The following is a 16,016-nucleotide window of genomic DNA, read 5'->3' on the forward strand; positions in this document are numbered from 1 at the left end:
GAGGGGAGCTGGTGCTGTGTAGTGAGGGGAGCTGGTGCTGTGTAGTGAGGGGAGCTGGTGCTGTGTAGTGAGGGGAGCTGGTGCTGTGTAGTGAGGGGAGCTGGTGCTGTGTAGTGAGGGGAGCTGGTGCTGTGTAGTGAGGGGAGCTGGTGCTGTGTAGTGAGGGGAGTCGTTCAGAATTAAGTTTATCAGAGGGTCGCTGATAAACTTAAGTGAGACGTCATATTAACTAATGAAATTAGATCCGTCAATCCTAGAAGGATTTAATTGGAAATAAATCATGACACTTGTGTTCCCTCCTGCTCTTGTGATCATTTAGTATTATTATTATATATATTATAGCAACAACTCAAGCTATTATTCCAGTTTTGGCGGGATTAGGGGACAGAAATGCCGTCTAAAATTGCCCGAGTTATTGCAACGGGAAAAGGAAATATGTATATTCTTGATGGAATTAACCAAGTTACTTGATAAGTATTATTATTAATTTCATTCAATGTTATTTAATATCTTTATTTACAGGATATGTCCATCGGAATTTCGGGTGCCAATTCTGTGAGAATATGTTGTTAAGAAAAAATCCTAAGCTTGCAAGACCTAAGTCCTAAGCACACCACACGAGTCCTAAGCTTACATCGATCCCATACCACACGAGTCCTAAGCCTACATCGATCCCACACCACACGAGTCCTAAGCCTACATCGATCCCACACCTCACGAGTCCTAAGCCTACATCGATCCCACACCACACGAGTCCTAAGCTTACATCGATCCCACACCTCACGAGTCCTATGCCTACATCGATCCCACAAGACACGAGTCCTAAGCTCACATATAGATCATCGATCCCACACCGCACGAGTCCGAAGCTTACGTCGATCCCACACCTCACGAGTACTAAGCCTACATCGATCCCACACCACACGAGTCCTAAGCTCACATATAGATGCTTACGTCGATCCCACACCTCACGAGTACTAAGCCTACATCGATCCCACACCACACGAGTCCTAAGCTCACATATAGATCATCGATCCCACACCACACGAGTCCGAAGCTTACGCCGATCCCACACCACATGAGTCCTAAGCTCACATATAGATCATAGATCCCACACCACACGAGTCCTAAGCTTACGTCGATCCCACACCACACGAGTCCTAAGCTCACATATAGATCATAGATCCCACACCACATGAGTCCGAATTCCTAGTCCCCGGTCACGCTGATGCGCCACCTTCGTCGTCCTCCGTCTCCGAGTCCTCGTCGGATGTAACGTTGGACGTGTTCCGTCTATTTGCCCTCCTTTGGGCCACCTGATGCAAGATGCTGTTGCTTGTCACTTGCTGAAGGTAATTTCCCATTAGCCTTACACCTCATAAGTCATAAGGCTGCATTGATCTTGCACCTCGCAAAATCACTTCTTCTTCGTGGTGATTTCTCACAAGCCTGCTACCTTCGCATGCAGAACTTATCTCTCATCTCACATAACAATCCTGCTACCGACGCATGCAGAACTTATCTTTCTTCTCACATAACAATCCTGCTACCGACGCATGCAGAACTTATCTTTCTTCTCACATAAAAATCCTGCTACCGACGCATGCAGAACTTATTTTTATTCAGTGTTAGATACAAAATATAACAACCACTGCACAATAATTTACGTTGTTCACCTTGTTTTGGCTGGGACTCTGCGCTGACGTTCCCTCCGATGTCAGCAACTACGGCGACCTCGAGGCACTGGTCGGTGTCAGCCAGCAGGTACCTGTGAAGGAACCGTCGCAAGTAGAATTGGGATCTCACTTAATAATTTGGTAGTCGCTTTCGATGCTATAAAATACATTTTCCTCTATACTAGTTTATTATTTAACATAAAAACTAGACTTGCAGCAACAACTAACACTTTGTATTGGAAAGCCTGTGGATTTAGAAGAAAGCGATACTAGTTTACTAGTGTAATAAGACACAAAAGAAATTAGATGGGCCAGAAATTTTCTAAGTCAAGCCAGATTATCTTGACGTTTCATCAAGTTAATTACTAGTACACAGGTTAGTATAATACGTATTACATATGATACTAACACACAAAAAGCTTTTATAAGTAGTAAAATAACCCCAGTGCATTCGTTTTTTCAATTGTGATGACCGTAACTCATTAAGAGCACTGCGTTATTGTAGGTAATTGTTTACTTAGATAGGTATTATAAATTATGGTTTAAATAAACCCCTGCTATTTGTTTTACTGAGTTAATTCAACAATTCTTGTAGAGAATTTTAATTTTTCGAGCTATTCATCTGCAGCTCGAATTGTGCACTAGAATCACTGCAGTAAGAAAATATTTTACCAAAACTTGAACAGTATCCTGAGTTTTCTACGCATTTTTTCCCTTCCGTTATTAGCTTCACTGATGGAAAGTTTTGGTGGATTACAGAGGATCCAGCCTAGTCTCATCACTGCACTCAAATAAATCGGGGAAATTCCATTCGAAGAAAGACACACTTTTACCCTCCCGTTAGTCAAGTTGACCCAGTTACGTATGCCCCAAAAAAACGTATCAGTGCTACATCCTCTTTCTGCTCGTTCTGAGGGAAAGTGGGTCAAAATTTGGTTAAATTGACACATTAATTGTTTGAGTGGCAGACTCAATCTGGGCTTACACTTTCAAAAAAAGTTAAGAGATCGTAAGTTCATCAGCCAATCATTGACGGCCTTTCAAGCCAAATCCACCAATCATAGACTAGAAAATCGAGCGTAGGTACTTACGTTCACTTAGACTGTTTTTAATGTATGGCCCGAAGAACTTCAGGCGAGGCTGTCCCCGCACATCCAACAAAGATAATTCTAATTATAAAGATGCAGTTAATCGTTAAAATAACAATATTTAATTATCCTTAGATGTTTCGGTACCTGAAACTCAGTACCCTGGCTGGTCCAGGGGGCAGTACGGCGCTTACAAGGTCCGCGGCACCAGCGATACCAGGCAGGGTTACCACACCAGCATGGTACTTCTGAGACCCATCACCTGAAGGTGGAACAACAGGGGCACTGTTCAGTGGGACAAATGAACATTTTCGAAGCAGAAAGAAATAAAAAATGAATGGAATAGATATCATTTTGCTATTACAATACGTACTACGAAGAAGAAAGGACAAATGAACATTTTTGCAGCGGAAAGAGAGAAAAACGAATGGAAAAAATGCCTTTTGGCTATTGCAATACGTACTACGAAAAAGAAAACAATGTTTTGTGACAAATCCTTTACCGAAGTAATGGGACAGGGGCTGGTAATTTTCATATCGTATATACCAGGCTCCGGGCGGTCCATACTCTTAATTTAAATAAGAACGTATAACGCGATTCCAGGAAAATTTTACTCCATAAATTTAATTCAAAACCTTGATTAATATTACAGCGTCGCTCCAGGAGGATATCACAAGACACTTGCGGAGAGGAGAGGTAGGATGAGATGAAAGTTTTTTACTTAGGATAATGTGAATGTCAGTAAATCTATTGTACATATCAGCAAATCTAATGTGAATGTCAGAATATCTAATGTGAATGTCAAAAAATTTAAGGTGAATGTCAAAAAATCTAATGTGAATGCCAGCGAATCTAATGTAAATGTCAAAAAATCTAATGTGAATGTCAGATAATATAATGTGAATGTCAGAAAATCTAATGTGAATGTCAGAAAATCTAATGTGTAAATATCAGAAAATCTAATGTGAATGCCAGAAAATCTAATGTGAATGTCAGAAAATCTAGTGTGAATGTCAGAAAATATAATGTGAATGTCAGAAAATATAATATGAATGTCAGAAAATTTAATGTGAATGTCAAAAAATCTAATGTGAATGTCAGATAATATAATGTGAATGTCAGAAAATCTAATGTGAATGTCAGAAAATCTAATGGGTAAATGTCAGAAAATCTAATGTGAATGTCAGAAAATCTAAGGTGAATGTCAGAAAATCTAGTGTGAATGCCAGAAAATATAATGTGAATGTCAGATAATCTAATGTGAATGCCAGCAAATATAATATGACAATCAGCACATATAATATCGATGTTTTCGAATGTGTTTCGAATGTCAGTTAATCTACTATGAATATCAGCATATATAATATGAATGTCAGTGAATCTATTGTACATATCAGCAAATCTAATGTGAATGTCAGAATATCTAATGTGAATGTCAAAAAATTTATTGTGAATGTCAAAAAATCTAATGTAAATGCCAGCGAATCTAATGTAAATGTCAAAAAATCTAATGTGAATGTCAGATAATATAATGTGAATGTCAGAAAATCTAATGTGAATGTCCGAAAATCTAATGTGTAAATGTCAGAAAATCTAATGTGAATGTCAGAAAATCTAGTGTGAATGCCAGAAAATATAATGTGAATGTCAGAAAATCTAATGTGAATGTCAGAAAATCTAATGTGAATGTCAGAAAATATAATATGAATGTCAAAAAATCTAATGTAAAGTCAGAAAATCTAATGTGAATGTCAGAAAATCTAATGTGAATGTCAGCAAATCTAATGTGAATGTCAGAAAATCTAATGTAAAGTCAGCAAATCTAATATGAATGTCTGAAAATCTGATGTGAATATCAGAAAATCTAATGTAAATGCCAGCAAATATAATATGACAATCAGCACATATAATATCGATGTTTTCGAATGTGTTTCGAATGTCAGTTAATCTACTATGAACATCAGCATATATAATATGAATGTCAGCAAATTTAGTATGGATGTGTGAACATAAAATATGAATGTTATCAAATCTAATAAGGGTTTCAGCAAATCTAATATGGATATCCATAAATCTAATACAAATATCAGCAAGTCATATATATGGAAGTGATGTGGTTGGAAAAGCCATTACCCACGTATATATTATCTGGACATTCTTTTAAGTCAAGCTAGTTCAACACGTGGTTGTTGGGAACTTAACTTTATTAGCCAATTGAATATGACACGTAGCACTCAATACAGATTATAGATATAACCACTGGCCTGTGATTTTAAATTTTTAGCTTCGTCTATAGTGGTTGCTATTAGATATGAGCTGATTAGTTCTCACGTGTAATAAGTGAAGCAAGAATCAGTAAACTTATAAAGCCTCAAAATTATCCGTGTAAATTATATCATCCGTGTAAACTTGTGTCAATCTCTGTCAATTTAAATAAATTTTTGTCTACCTTAGCTTACTCAGTAGCTGGCAGGCCCGACAATGTAATCCCACAGGCAAAATTACCAAAGCACATTTATTAATTTCATTTCCTCAAGGACCACAAAGCGTAACAACCAACCTACAACTGACGCATAACTATCTAATCTAATAGCTACATTAAAATAATTTTCATCTCACCTCGACCAAGTATAGCCCATACAACATTGCCGGAGTGATGCAACCTCCAATTGCAGAATCCATCATCGAAATTGCAATCCACCACACTTCCATTTGGATCTTCTTCAAAAAATCTGTCGGTACCCAAGCTCGGAGTTGCGCGAGGGTTGTCTTCTTTCAACGCGCTTCCAAACGATAAATCCTGGATGCCACTTAATTCTCTTGCCGACCCATACATTTCACGTGATAAACTCGGGTATTTTCCATCTTCTTCTGTTCCAAATAAGTGGTTCCTCAGTGAATGATCTTGGTCTTCTTCATGCATATTTATTCTTAAGCTTTTTGCTGCGTCATCATTTGTACTGACATGGGGTACTTGAGCCACACACTGCGTGCGTACGGCGAGTCGGACATTCTTAACGATAATTCCTTCATTACTCTGAATGCGAGTGAACAATGTTTCTCCGCCATCATTTGAAGGCGAATGTTGACGAGAGTTCGAGTTCGGTGTCGAGTGCTCCCCAGTGAAATCACGGGCGCGGAAAATTATCTGTGCAGTTGCGGAATATCAGAATGAATTTAGTGCCTTGGATTATGGAAGTACGATATTATAAACGAATTATACGGAACTATGAGTCAAAGTTGCATTTAGTGAAGAAATGAAGCAACGTGCTGATGTACGGGTAAAATATTGCTCACTAATAACATAACATAACATAGTGATGTCTGCGCTAAAGAGTAGGCCTGATGTGGCCTGTCGCCGATTCTTGAACTTTTCGTAACTTGTTCACAGAAGATCTAAAATCGTGTTATTTGACCGGATCTTTGACTAATGATTTGATTTTGACTGATGATTTTGACTACCGTAATGATTTTGACTAATGAACCCATGAACATGGAGGGCGTGCTTACCGACATCTTGTCCTACTCTTCAGCTATAACAAGCTATAAAAAGCTGTAATAAGCTATTTTCAAGCTATAACAGGAATTTATTTGACCATAGTTAATTAAGTAGACATGTCCAATTCGACTCACCTGGGAATAATCGCTCACCAGCGACGAGGGTAAAGAAAGGAAAGCATTCAGAGGCTTAGGGGAAATGACTCTTCCGTGCGACCACAGCAGAAACTCTTCGCGGTTGACCACAGGCTCTGAATTTCTGTTGGCTTTAAGTCCATCGCTCAACGGCAGTTCATTTATGGCTTCCTCTTCAGAAAACAAAGAAAATGTACTCACACCTGGCGAGTTCTCATACATGTCCAATTTTGAAGTGAAGTCAAAAGGATATGCAGCTTTTGCTCGATTATTTCCTGGAGCATTTATTCCATTCGGGCTCCTTATCAAAACTTGCAGGTCTGCTGAAGGAGACAGGATCTCGTAGGTGAAAAACATGCACAATTCTTTGGCACTTAATGAGGAATTGAATGAATCAACATTCTGATTCAGGAAATGCGATTCGCGATCAGCAAATTCTGGAGTTTTGCTCCGTTCTTTCGTGGCATTAAATGATTTATGAGTTTCCATGTCCGATTTGAAAAGTGAATCCCAGGAATGAATTCCGAAAATTCTTGAAGTGTTCAACGGAGGAGAAATCAAATCAGAGTTTCGTTCAACTTGCGTATTCTTGCGCCGCGCTTGAGAGCCTTCGGTTAGGGGCGATGTGGCAATCATACCTGCGAACGCATATGTTAAATATTAAGTAATTATTACACGTTTACTTATTCATCTCGTCAACCTGGACACAGAATGACAACGTCAAAGCCCACCGTGGTGAAGGCCAACGGCGGCAACTCAGTTCGCAGTTGGACCACTTATGTAGGCAAGTTTTTTTCTTTATACGTTCTTGTAGTGGTGGTTTAGAACCGTTTGAGTTTTGTAGGTAGAAGTAGACTCCGTATTTTTGTGTTTTGAGTGAATACACATGTTTTTAGAAAAAGTATTTTCGCTCTGTTTGCAACGTTTTCTTAATTTTGCTATTATAGTTTATCACTAAAAATATCGTTTTTCTCCTTCAGTATTTGAGATTTTCGGAGGTCAGGCTAAGTAATTGAAGTGGCTAAGTTCTCCCACTACTCTACCAATGCCGACGGTTAGCAATGAAGTAAATTTGTCTTATTTCTTCAATATTGACCGTAGTAGTTGTATAATAGCGAATTTTTTGAAAAAGAGTGTACATAAATCACTTTAAAACATCATATGGCCCATGGATCAATTAACAATAACAAAGGCAACAATCTTCTTCATGTCGCTGTACTCATTAAAAGCTCTCAATTACAATAACTTTGCATCATAAGAATTAATGAATTTACGTTTACTTAATTAAAGAGTGTAACGTCTGAAGTTATAAACGCTTCATGAAATTTTCAATATTAATTTTCTGCAAAAACTCACCTTTTTCTGTCAAAAACCAGTTGAACTGATCAACTAATGTGTTAGTCCAACCACACATTGATTCTTGCTCGAATTTTCCATGATCTTCAAAATTTTCATCGATATTTTCCTCCCTTGCTTTGCTTTTGGTTCTCCCTTGAATTTTATCTCGACTACCAATGTTGCCTTGCGTGTCAGCCACATCCTCAACTTCTCGTCCATTTTCTAAGGTTTTTCTCAAATTTTGACTGCCTATTTCTGGTCCCATTTGTTGCCCAGTTGTGTGGGATGAACTTCCAGGGGTGATGGGGTGACTGGTTGCTGCGAAATCGCAGTTAAAGTCTTGGTGATGATCGAGGTCCTGACCACACGGTCCGTCTTTTATGTCCACTTGGTGAATTTGGACCAAATAAAGTGGACCGTAGCCCCTCTCGTACTGGATAAAGACCTGCATTTGCAGAATGAAGAAATGATTTCATACAGAAATAATTAATTCAAATCGCAGTCTTAAGGAAAACTTCTATTGAACTCCATTTTCAATAAATCATCGCTAAAAGAGGGAAATGACATTATAAAACAATATTAAAACAATTATACATATAAATATGTGAAATTTTAAGGGAATATTTCCATTTTAAGTTTAGTCCATTTCCGTAATTTAAAAAAAATGCTGTGGCTCTTTTAAAAATCTCTGTCATACAATGGAAGTATTTTTACTTTATACTAAATATATAACTTATTCTACTGAAGTGTTAACAAGTTACACTAATAAATTCCCTCATACTTCTGAAAGTATTACTTAGCTGCGCTGTAAATACGTTAATTCATATAGCATGTATGCGAAAATTCATTTCATGCATTACTGAGCATTCAACGTGATCGATCTGAGCATTCAATGTGAATTTCAGCAGCGGAAGAAACCCTGACCTCAAACGATCCCTCGGCGGTGAAATTGGCAACTCTTCTTATAGCACCAGCACCATGTGGGCCTTGCACCAATATCACGGTACTTCCACTCTCTTCCACTCCTTCAGAAAAGGTTTGGTAATGGCTTCTCTCCATGTACGCCCGGCGCCTAAACCGAGACATTCTTGAAACTTTCTTCTCCGTCAAGTGTCTTGGAGACCGAGCGTCGTACACGAATTTGGCTGAATCTATGGCGAACGGAGAGGTCCGATTCATGACCATATTCACGTTATTCGTGACCAAGTTTACTGGATCCGGAAGAAAATGATCAGCTTTGGAATTATGGTCAAAGACTCTCGAATCATAGTCGCCCTTTGCATCGTAAGAATCGTAAACGAGAATCTCTTCCTCTTTTCTTTCTACGTCGTCTTGGAACTCTTTTTCGTAGTAGCGGGTGGGGAAATTAACAGACCTAAAATGAGAATTGAGATCCCGCTTTGATCTACGATTTGTGGTGAAATGGGATTGAGAATTTTGATGGGATTTAGGTTTTTCTTGTTGCAAACTTTTAATGATAACAGAGAGCTGATATGCATCAGGACCGTCAAGCGTGAAGACCAAGGAGATGCACATGGCGTGATCTGCAACAAATGAATTTCATTTAAGAGAAAAAACTTCGATGGCAGAATTTTATAACTTACATTCTATTACAAATTTCTAGTTTTATTGAATTCTAATTAAGTATAATTAGATTAGATTATCAAATTTCTAATGAAATTGCTAGTTTTAATGAGTAGCATCTTGCTCTATAGTTGCACTAGCGAGGTGATATAGGAATAGCATCTTGCAAAAGTTAACCTATTTTTCGCGCATTTTCTCATTTGTGGAAAAAATGCACTATTGTGCTCGCCATGTCCGTCTGTCCGTCCTGTCCCGTCCGTGACCTCAAGTTTTCGTCGACGAGAAAATGCGCTCTCTGTCACTAACTGCAGTGAGTACTGAGTTATATTTTTTTGTTATCTACAGTAAATTGGCCTGCAATTTACGAGAAATCCCCCAACGAATGTTCGCAAGATTTATGGCCCATCAGCGTGACGGAAGTAAATATTATGGAGAAGTTTAACATATTTTCGGTTGGGGAAGTGAATATTATGGCGAATTTTGATGCATCTGCGGCGAATGAAGCCAATATCATAGTGAGTAAGGACACATCTACAGCGAAGCGAAGGTTTTTTTTGTGAAATAGTGATCGAGTTAAGACGCAACTAAAGCGATGCAAAAATTTTTTTGCGAATTCTCTGAAACTTACCAGTTTTTTGCGAGGATTCCGACACTGCAGGAAGCTGCCCCTGTGTTGGGGAAATGGGTGGGGAGCGCAGTTGGGCTCGGTAGCCTCTGGGGAGCATAGGACCCTTCTCATCCCCTTCAGTCATGATCATGTGTCCCCCAGCCGCTGGGTGTATTGAGGCAGAAACATTCATATATTTTACACCTCTTGACATTATTCGTTCTAAACGTTTCTCTTAAATACATCAATTCTAGTATTCTTTAACATACAGCAGTATTTAGGCAACATAAAAGCTTTGGCAGAAATATTCACGTATTTTAAGTGACATTATTCGTTTTAAATGTTTCTTTTAAATACATCAGTTCTAGTATTCTTCAACATACAGCAGTATTCAGACAACATAAAAGCTCTCTTATTTTATATTACAACTCATTGTTGTTGAATTTTATATACAAAAAATACATTTGTTATAGTAATTCGCCCGCTAGTAAAATTACTACTATAAAACAAGCCCGTTAGTAAAATTACTATTATAGTAAATTTGTTATAGTAATTTGTTATAGTAGTAATTTTGTTACAAATGTTACAAAATATAACTTCTATAGCTATTACAATACTTTTTCGTTAGTTAAATCAAAGCCGCATGTTATTGTGAACCATGTTTTTTATGTCTACATGACTTGTTTATTAGTTAGATCAAAGCCGCATGTTATTGTGAACCATGTTTTTTATGTCTACATGACTTGTTTATTAGTTAGATCAACGCCGTATGTTATTGTGAACCATGTTTTTTATGTCTACATGACTTGTTTATTAGTTAGATCAACGCCGTATGTTATTGTGAACCATGTTTCCTATGACCAACCATCAAACAGCCACGGAGTGTCTGGAGCAGCAGGAGTGTAGCCGCAGGGGGTCAGGGTGAAATTGCAGCTCCCTTCTCTAACTGCAACGAAAATGTAATGATACAAACTTCGATTATAATGGAACGAGGTCAAAAACGAATTTATTGATAATAAAGTTAACTGAAAATTTTGCTAACTTCCATATTAAGGAAATAAATTTCATTGCCGCCTAATACTATAATAAATTATTTCTTTAATTATAATAACTATTTCATATATAATTAATCATTTTGTTCGCAAAATGTACACTGAAATTCGGTATAGGTATTCAAAATAAATTGCAGATAATTAATGCCAAAATATAAACAATATTATTGATGAATTATTCTGCCAACAAATAACAGCAGAGTTAATCTGCCCAACAAATTTAAAGTGACCGCTAATCAGTTTTCAGCGTCAATTTTTCTGATTAAAAAGATTAAAAATTGTGAACTTTTTTTAATGATTAAATTGAATTAATTAAATTGCAAAAATTTCAAAATTTATCAAAATTAAATAAAAAATTACATTCAAATTTTTATTTCAAATTAAAACTATGGCTGAATGATTGAAAAATTCTCTCTTCGCAAATATAATCGAAATTAAATAAAAATATAAATTTAAAATTTTTATTTAATACACTTTTAAGTGTTGTTGAATGATTAACAAATTCTCTTTTCTCTCACAAACGACGTATTGGAGCTCAAAGCCACCCTCGTTGTCAGTCTCGTCAGACGAGAAGACGACTGACACTTCAGACGACGCCTGTAGCTCCAGCAGGCGACTGACAGGCCGCTGGTCAGCTGACAGTTGGTAGACAATTTCACCTGCTGACATTACCTGATAGAAAAATTAATACAAGAATATTGTGATGGTAATTAGAGTGAAACTTTTCAACCTTAGGTTTTAATCCAAACCTAGCCAAACCTAGACTATGGATTAAAGACCAAGCCAAACCTAGACTATGCGTGGTGTTGACAGAGGTGGTGCGGGGTGGACAGAAAAAGGAAAGGGGAAATGGAGAGAAAATTAGGAGATGAAAAAGGTGCATCTGGTAGGAGATGAAAAAGGTGCATCTGGTAGGAGATGAAAAAAAGCAAAAAAGTGGGAGATGAAAAAGGTTTGCTTAGGTTTGAGGAAGGGGGAGGGACCAGTCAGGGACATGGATGGTGTAAATGGGTGGGTGATGGAAGGGTGGTAGTTCTACATTTACATTATTTACAAGTTTTCGTGCCGTTAAAGGAAATATAGATGATGTGTACGCTCTATTTCCTCGCGTCTAGCTTTCATTTCCTTTTTGTGTGACATTATTATATTTTTTTACTTTTTTCCCAGAAGGTGTTATGATGACGATGAGAATGATAATGCTGGTGACAATGAAGCGGTCCCATATTTCCTAGTGGCACCGCCACCACCACGAGCGCAACGCGTTTTCGTATCCAGTTTACCGCCAGTTGCTCTTCTTTCGAATTGAAATAGATTTTTACGATGGCAAAATTTGACATTGAATGCGACGATAATTATTTCGATTGTCAACTTTTGGGGAGCTTGAAGATATAAGTGAAATATAGGAAATAATTCGTCTAAATCAGTTTTGCATCCTTGACGACTGACTGATTATTATATTGAGATCTTTTGGAGTCAGATCAAGCAGAAAAGTTCACCATGTTGCGAGCAACAGGATTGTGAACTGAGGTCGAGTAGATCCTGCAGAACAATTCAAAATTCAACACCTACAAGGACCCCTGCTTCCCACTCACATCGCCCAAACCAACACTACCTCGCCAGATTCTCAAAAAGGATAGAGCCTCCGACAACATAATACTAATTAATATTACAACCCGGACCAATCACCTCGACAGATCACATTCTAATCATCGGCACCATCTCCGCCAATCCAATACAGATCCCAATTCTAACACGTAAATCATTCTTCAGAGTTAACTAGACACAATACAAGGAGCTACTCTCGCACCTTCCAGTACCCTCCATGCCTGACCATAGTTAGAACTCGAGGTTAGAACTCAGTTAGAACTCGAGGAAATACACTGCTACCTCGGCAACTGGACGAAACTAATTTAAGACGCGACAGACAGAGCCATCCCCAGCATCACAAACCGCATCATCCCCGGTATGAAACCAACACACGAAACTCTTCTAATCCAGACACAGTACCAAGCTACTTTGTGGCACATATCAACTCATGGCCCTTCGATAGCTCTCACTGGCCAACTCAAAGCACTGCGTACACAACTACAAACCGCTTAACAACGCCTCCAAACAACAGCATGGCAGAAAATCATCACACCACTGGAGCTCCAGCTAGATCCTAGATGCTAGAATTGGGCCCAACACCACCACCCATCTCCCCATCTACAATTAGTCACAGATAAAATAACCATCGTCCCCCACACAGGGTCATCTTCAGCTTGGCACTCGTCCTGAACGTCTAGACTCTGTAGGCTGCGGTACATCAATAACAACAGTAACAACCACGTCAACAGCAAAACAACAACAGCAACATCAAGAGCAAAAATAACGGCAGCAACAACTTCAATAGTATAAGCAACATCAATAAAAACAGTAACAACCACGTCCGAACAACTACACGCATACTCAAACCAACTTCAAGAAGACACATGCTGCGCTCGACCAGCAGTTTTGATGGTCGAATCCGGGTGCGACAGTCCCGAAACGAGTACTGACTGACTTAACAGAACCGAGAGCGACGCACAATGTGACAAGAGCGCGCTTGACCAATTCTAGTTACCCATAAACACCCACTGTATCCTGAGCGTGTCGCCACTCATTATCACAATAGAAATCATTATCATCAACAAAGCAAGTGAAAACCAAAGAACCATAAGGTAATGACAAGAACACGATAGCAAAAATCACAACATAGTGCACACCTATTACTTCACTCTTTATCGTAATTCGACCTCGATTGCAGCAGCAGTAAATATGGAACCACAATCTAGTCCTCAATCCTTGGCACAACTAACCAAAGCCCTGACGGATTTCTATCCCCCCAAACCCCAACCAAACCCCTAAAACCGAAAATAAACCCAAATATACGCAATGCGCCTTTTCATCTCCAAGGATTTTTATAATGAAGATTTTTTATAAGCCGAGTAAAATCTCCAGCACACAGGGAGTAGGTAACGTATGATTATTTAGCAATATTACACAATAATCAGGAACAAATGTAGAATAAGTGGATGTAAATTGAGAATGCTGGATGCGCATCCACTTCTCAGTGAGAAGTGGATGCGATATTCTTTGTATGGAGATATAGATTGATTAGTTTATGATGACGAATATTAATTAATTTATTGATTCCCTAACTAGGTAACTTAGCACAAATAACTTCCATTTAAAATTTCCAGCCTCAATGCATTTGCTTCTCTTAGGCTTGCTTGCAAAAATGTATTATGACGGGATTTGCCAGTTGCTCGTCATTCTTAGTTCACATTCAATTTACATGCTACATTTTTGATCGAATCTTGCGACATGGACCATAAATCCGTTTTTAACCTCTGTGTTTATTGTTTAAAGACTAACATTGCGTAAAGCAGGAGAATTTTAGAAATTAAAGTTACAGATGGACTAAACGGAACTTAACTCGGTACAAAGCAATTTTGACTCCGTATCAAGTCACCGAAGCAAGTATCACACCGTATCAAGTCACCGGAGCAAGTATCACACCGTATCAAGTCACCGGAGCAAGTATCACACCGTATCAAGTCACTGGAGCAAGTATCACACCGTATCAAGTCATCGAAGCAAGTATCACACCGTATCAAGTCACCGAAGCAAGTATCACACCGTATCAAGTCACCGGAGCAAGTATCACACCGTATCAAGTCACCGGAGCAAGTATCACACCGTATCAAGTCACCGGAGCAAGTATCACACCGTATCAAGTCACCGGAGCAAGTATCACACCGTATCAAGTCACCGGAGCAAGTATCACACCGTATCAAGTCACCGGAGCAAGTATCACACCGTATCAAGTCACCGGAGCAAGTATCACACCGTATCAAGTCATCGAAGCAAGTATCACACCGTATCAAGTCACCGAAGCAAGTATCACACCGTATCAAGTCACCGGAGCAAGTATCACACCGTATCAAGTCACCGGACCTGAAGTACATCACCGTATTAAGTCACCGTACCTGCAGTACATCACCGTATCAAGTCACCGTACCTGCAGTACATCACCGTATCAAGTCACCGTACCTGCAGTACATCACCGTATCAAGTCACCGTACCTGCAGTACATCACCGTATCAAGTCACCGTACCTGTAGTACATCACCGCGGTCGAGGCTGTACTGACGTATGAGCAGGTGCACTGCATGCTGGTACGGCTGGTGCAGAGACCAGGTACAGTGTACCGACGCTCCATACGCCAGTGGCAGGTACGGAGACTGGATCACTCCATGCGGCGTACGGAGTTCGTGCGTGCAGTCTGGATTGGGGGGAAAAGGAATAAGACTGGATGTAGTTTGTCAAATGAATTGGGGGATGGAGGTTTATTTGTGAGAACGAAGATTTCCAGTGGAATGTACTAGACATTTTGAATCTTAGGAACAAATTGAGTTGAGTCTTTAGTCTCAGTTGTCTTTAGTCTCAGTTGAGTCTCTAGTCTCAGTTGTCTCAGGTCTCAGTTGAGTTTTTAGTCCCAGTTGAGTCTTTAGTCTCAGTTGAGTATTTAGTCTCAGTTGAGTCTTTAGTCTCAGTTGAGTCTTTAGTCTCAGTTGAGTCTTGTCAGTGTTGTGGGACGTTAGTTTGCTGTATTGCTAGCTTAGCGATGTCGACGTAAGTTTTATTGGTCTTGTCTTTGATTGTATCGGTCTGCATTTGTTATTTGTGTTGAATTTTCTGTTTGCCGTATGGACAGTTTGCTGAAGGTATATGGTGGTTGTGGTTGCAATTGAGACATTTTTGTATGTTTTTGTGCATTGGGTGTATGTTTGATTCTTGGCAGTGCATTCGGAGCATGATGGAGTAGTTGAGGTGCATTGGTGGGTTGATTGAACTTCAAATTTGTAACATTTATAACAGATGAAAAGGTGTGTGATGTTCTTGTTCACATTGTGATGGCATGATTTTGGTGTTGTACGTGTAGAATTCATCGGTTAGTATCCGTTGTGCTATCGTGGTGTCTGTGGTTATTATTTTGATGACGCGTGTATAGTGTT

General features: G+C 39.0%; 1 protein-coding gene across 1 annotated transcript in view; it reads right to left on the reverse strand.

The window, feature by feature from the left end:
• LOC108681611 overlaps positions 1-16,016 on the reverse strand; it is a 67,231-nt gene that overhangs the window by 31,381 nt on the left and 19,834 nt on the right. The window contains exons 11-20 of the mRNA XM_047882040.1: positions 15,117-15,283; positions 11,497-11,650; positions 10,792-10,872; positions 9,948-10,091; positions 8,660-9,279; positions 7,754-8,180; positions 6,398-7,035; positions 5,384-5,912; positions 2,912-3,026; positions 1,677-1,768 (exon numbers count right to left, since the gene is read on the reverse strand). Of these exons, the coding sequence (XP_047737996.1) occupies positions 1,677-1,768; positions 2,912-3,026; positions 5,384-5,912; positions 6,398-7,035; positions 7,754-8,180; positions 8,660-9,279; positions 9,948-10,091; positions 10,792-10,872; positions 11,497-11,650; positions 15,117-15,283 (2,967 nt within the window). The remainder of the gene's footprint in view (positions 1-1,676; positions 1,769-2,911; positions 3,027-5,383; positions 5,913-6,397; positions 7,036-7,753; positions 8,181-8,659; positions 9,280-9,947; positions 10,092-10,791; positions 10,873-11,496; positions 11,651-15,116; positions 15,284-16,016) is intronic.

The sequence above is a fragment of the Hyalella azteca genome, unplaced genomic scaffold (genome assembly GCF_000764305.2).
Source record: "Hyalella azteca isolate HAZT.00-mixed unplaced genomic scaffold, Hazt_2.0.2 contig9540, whole genome shotgun sequence".
NCBI lineage: Eukaryota > Metazoa > Arthropoda > Malacostraca > Amphipoda > Hyalellidae > Hyalella > Hyalella azteca.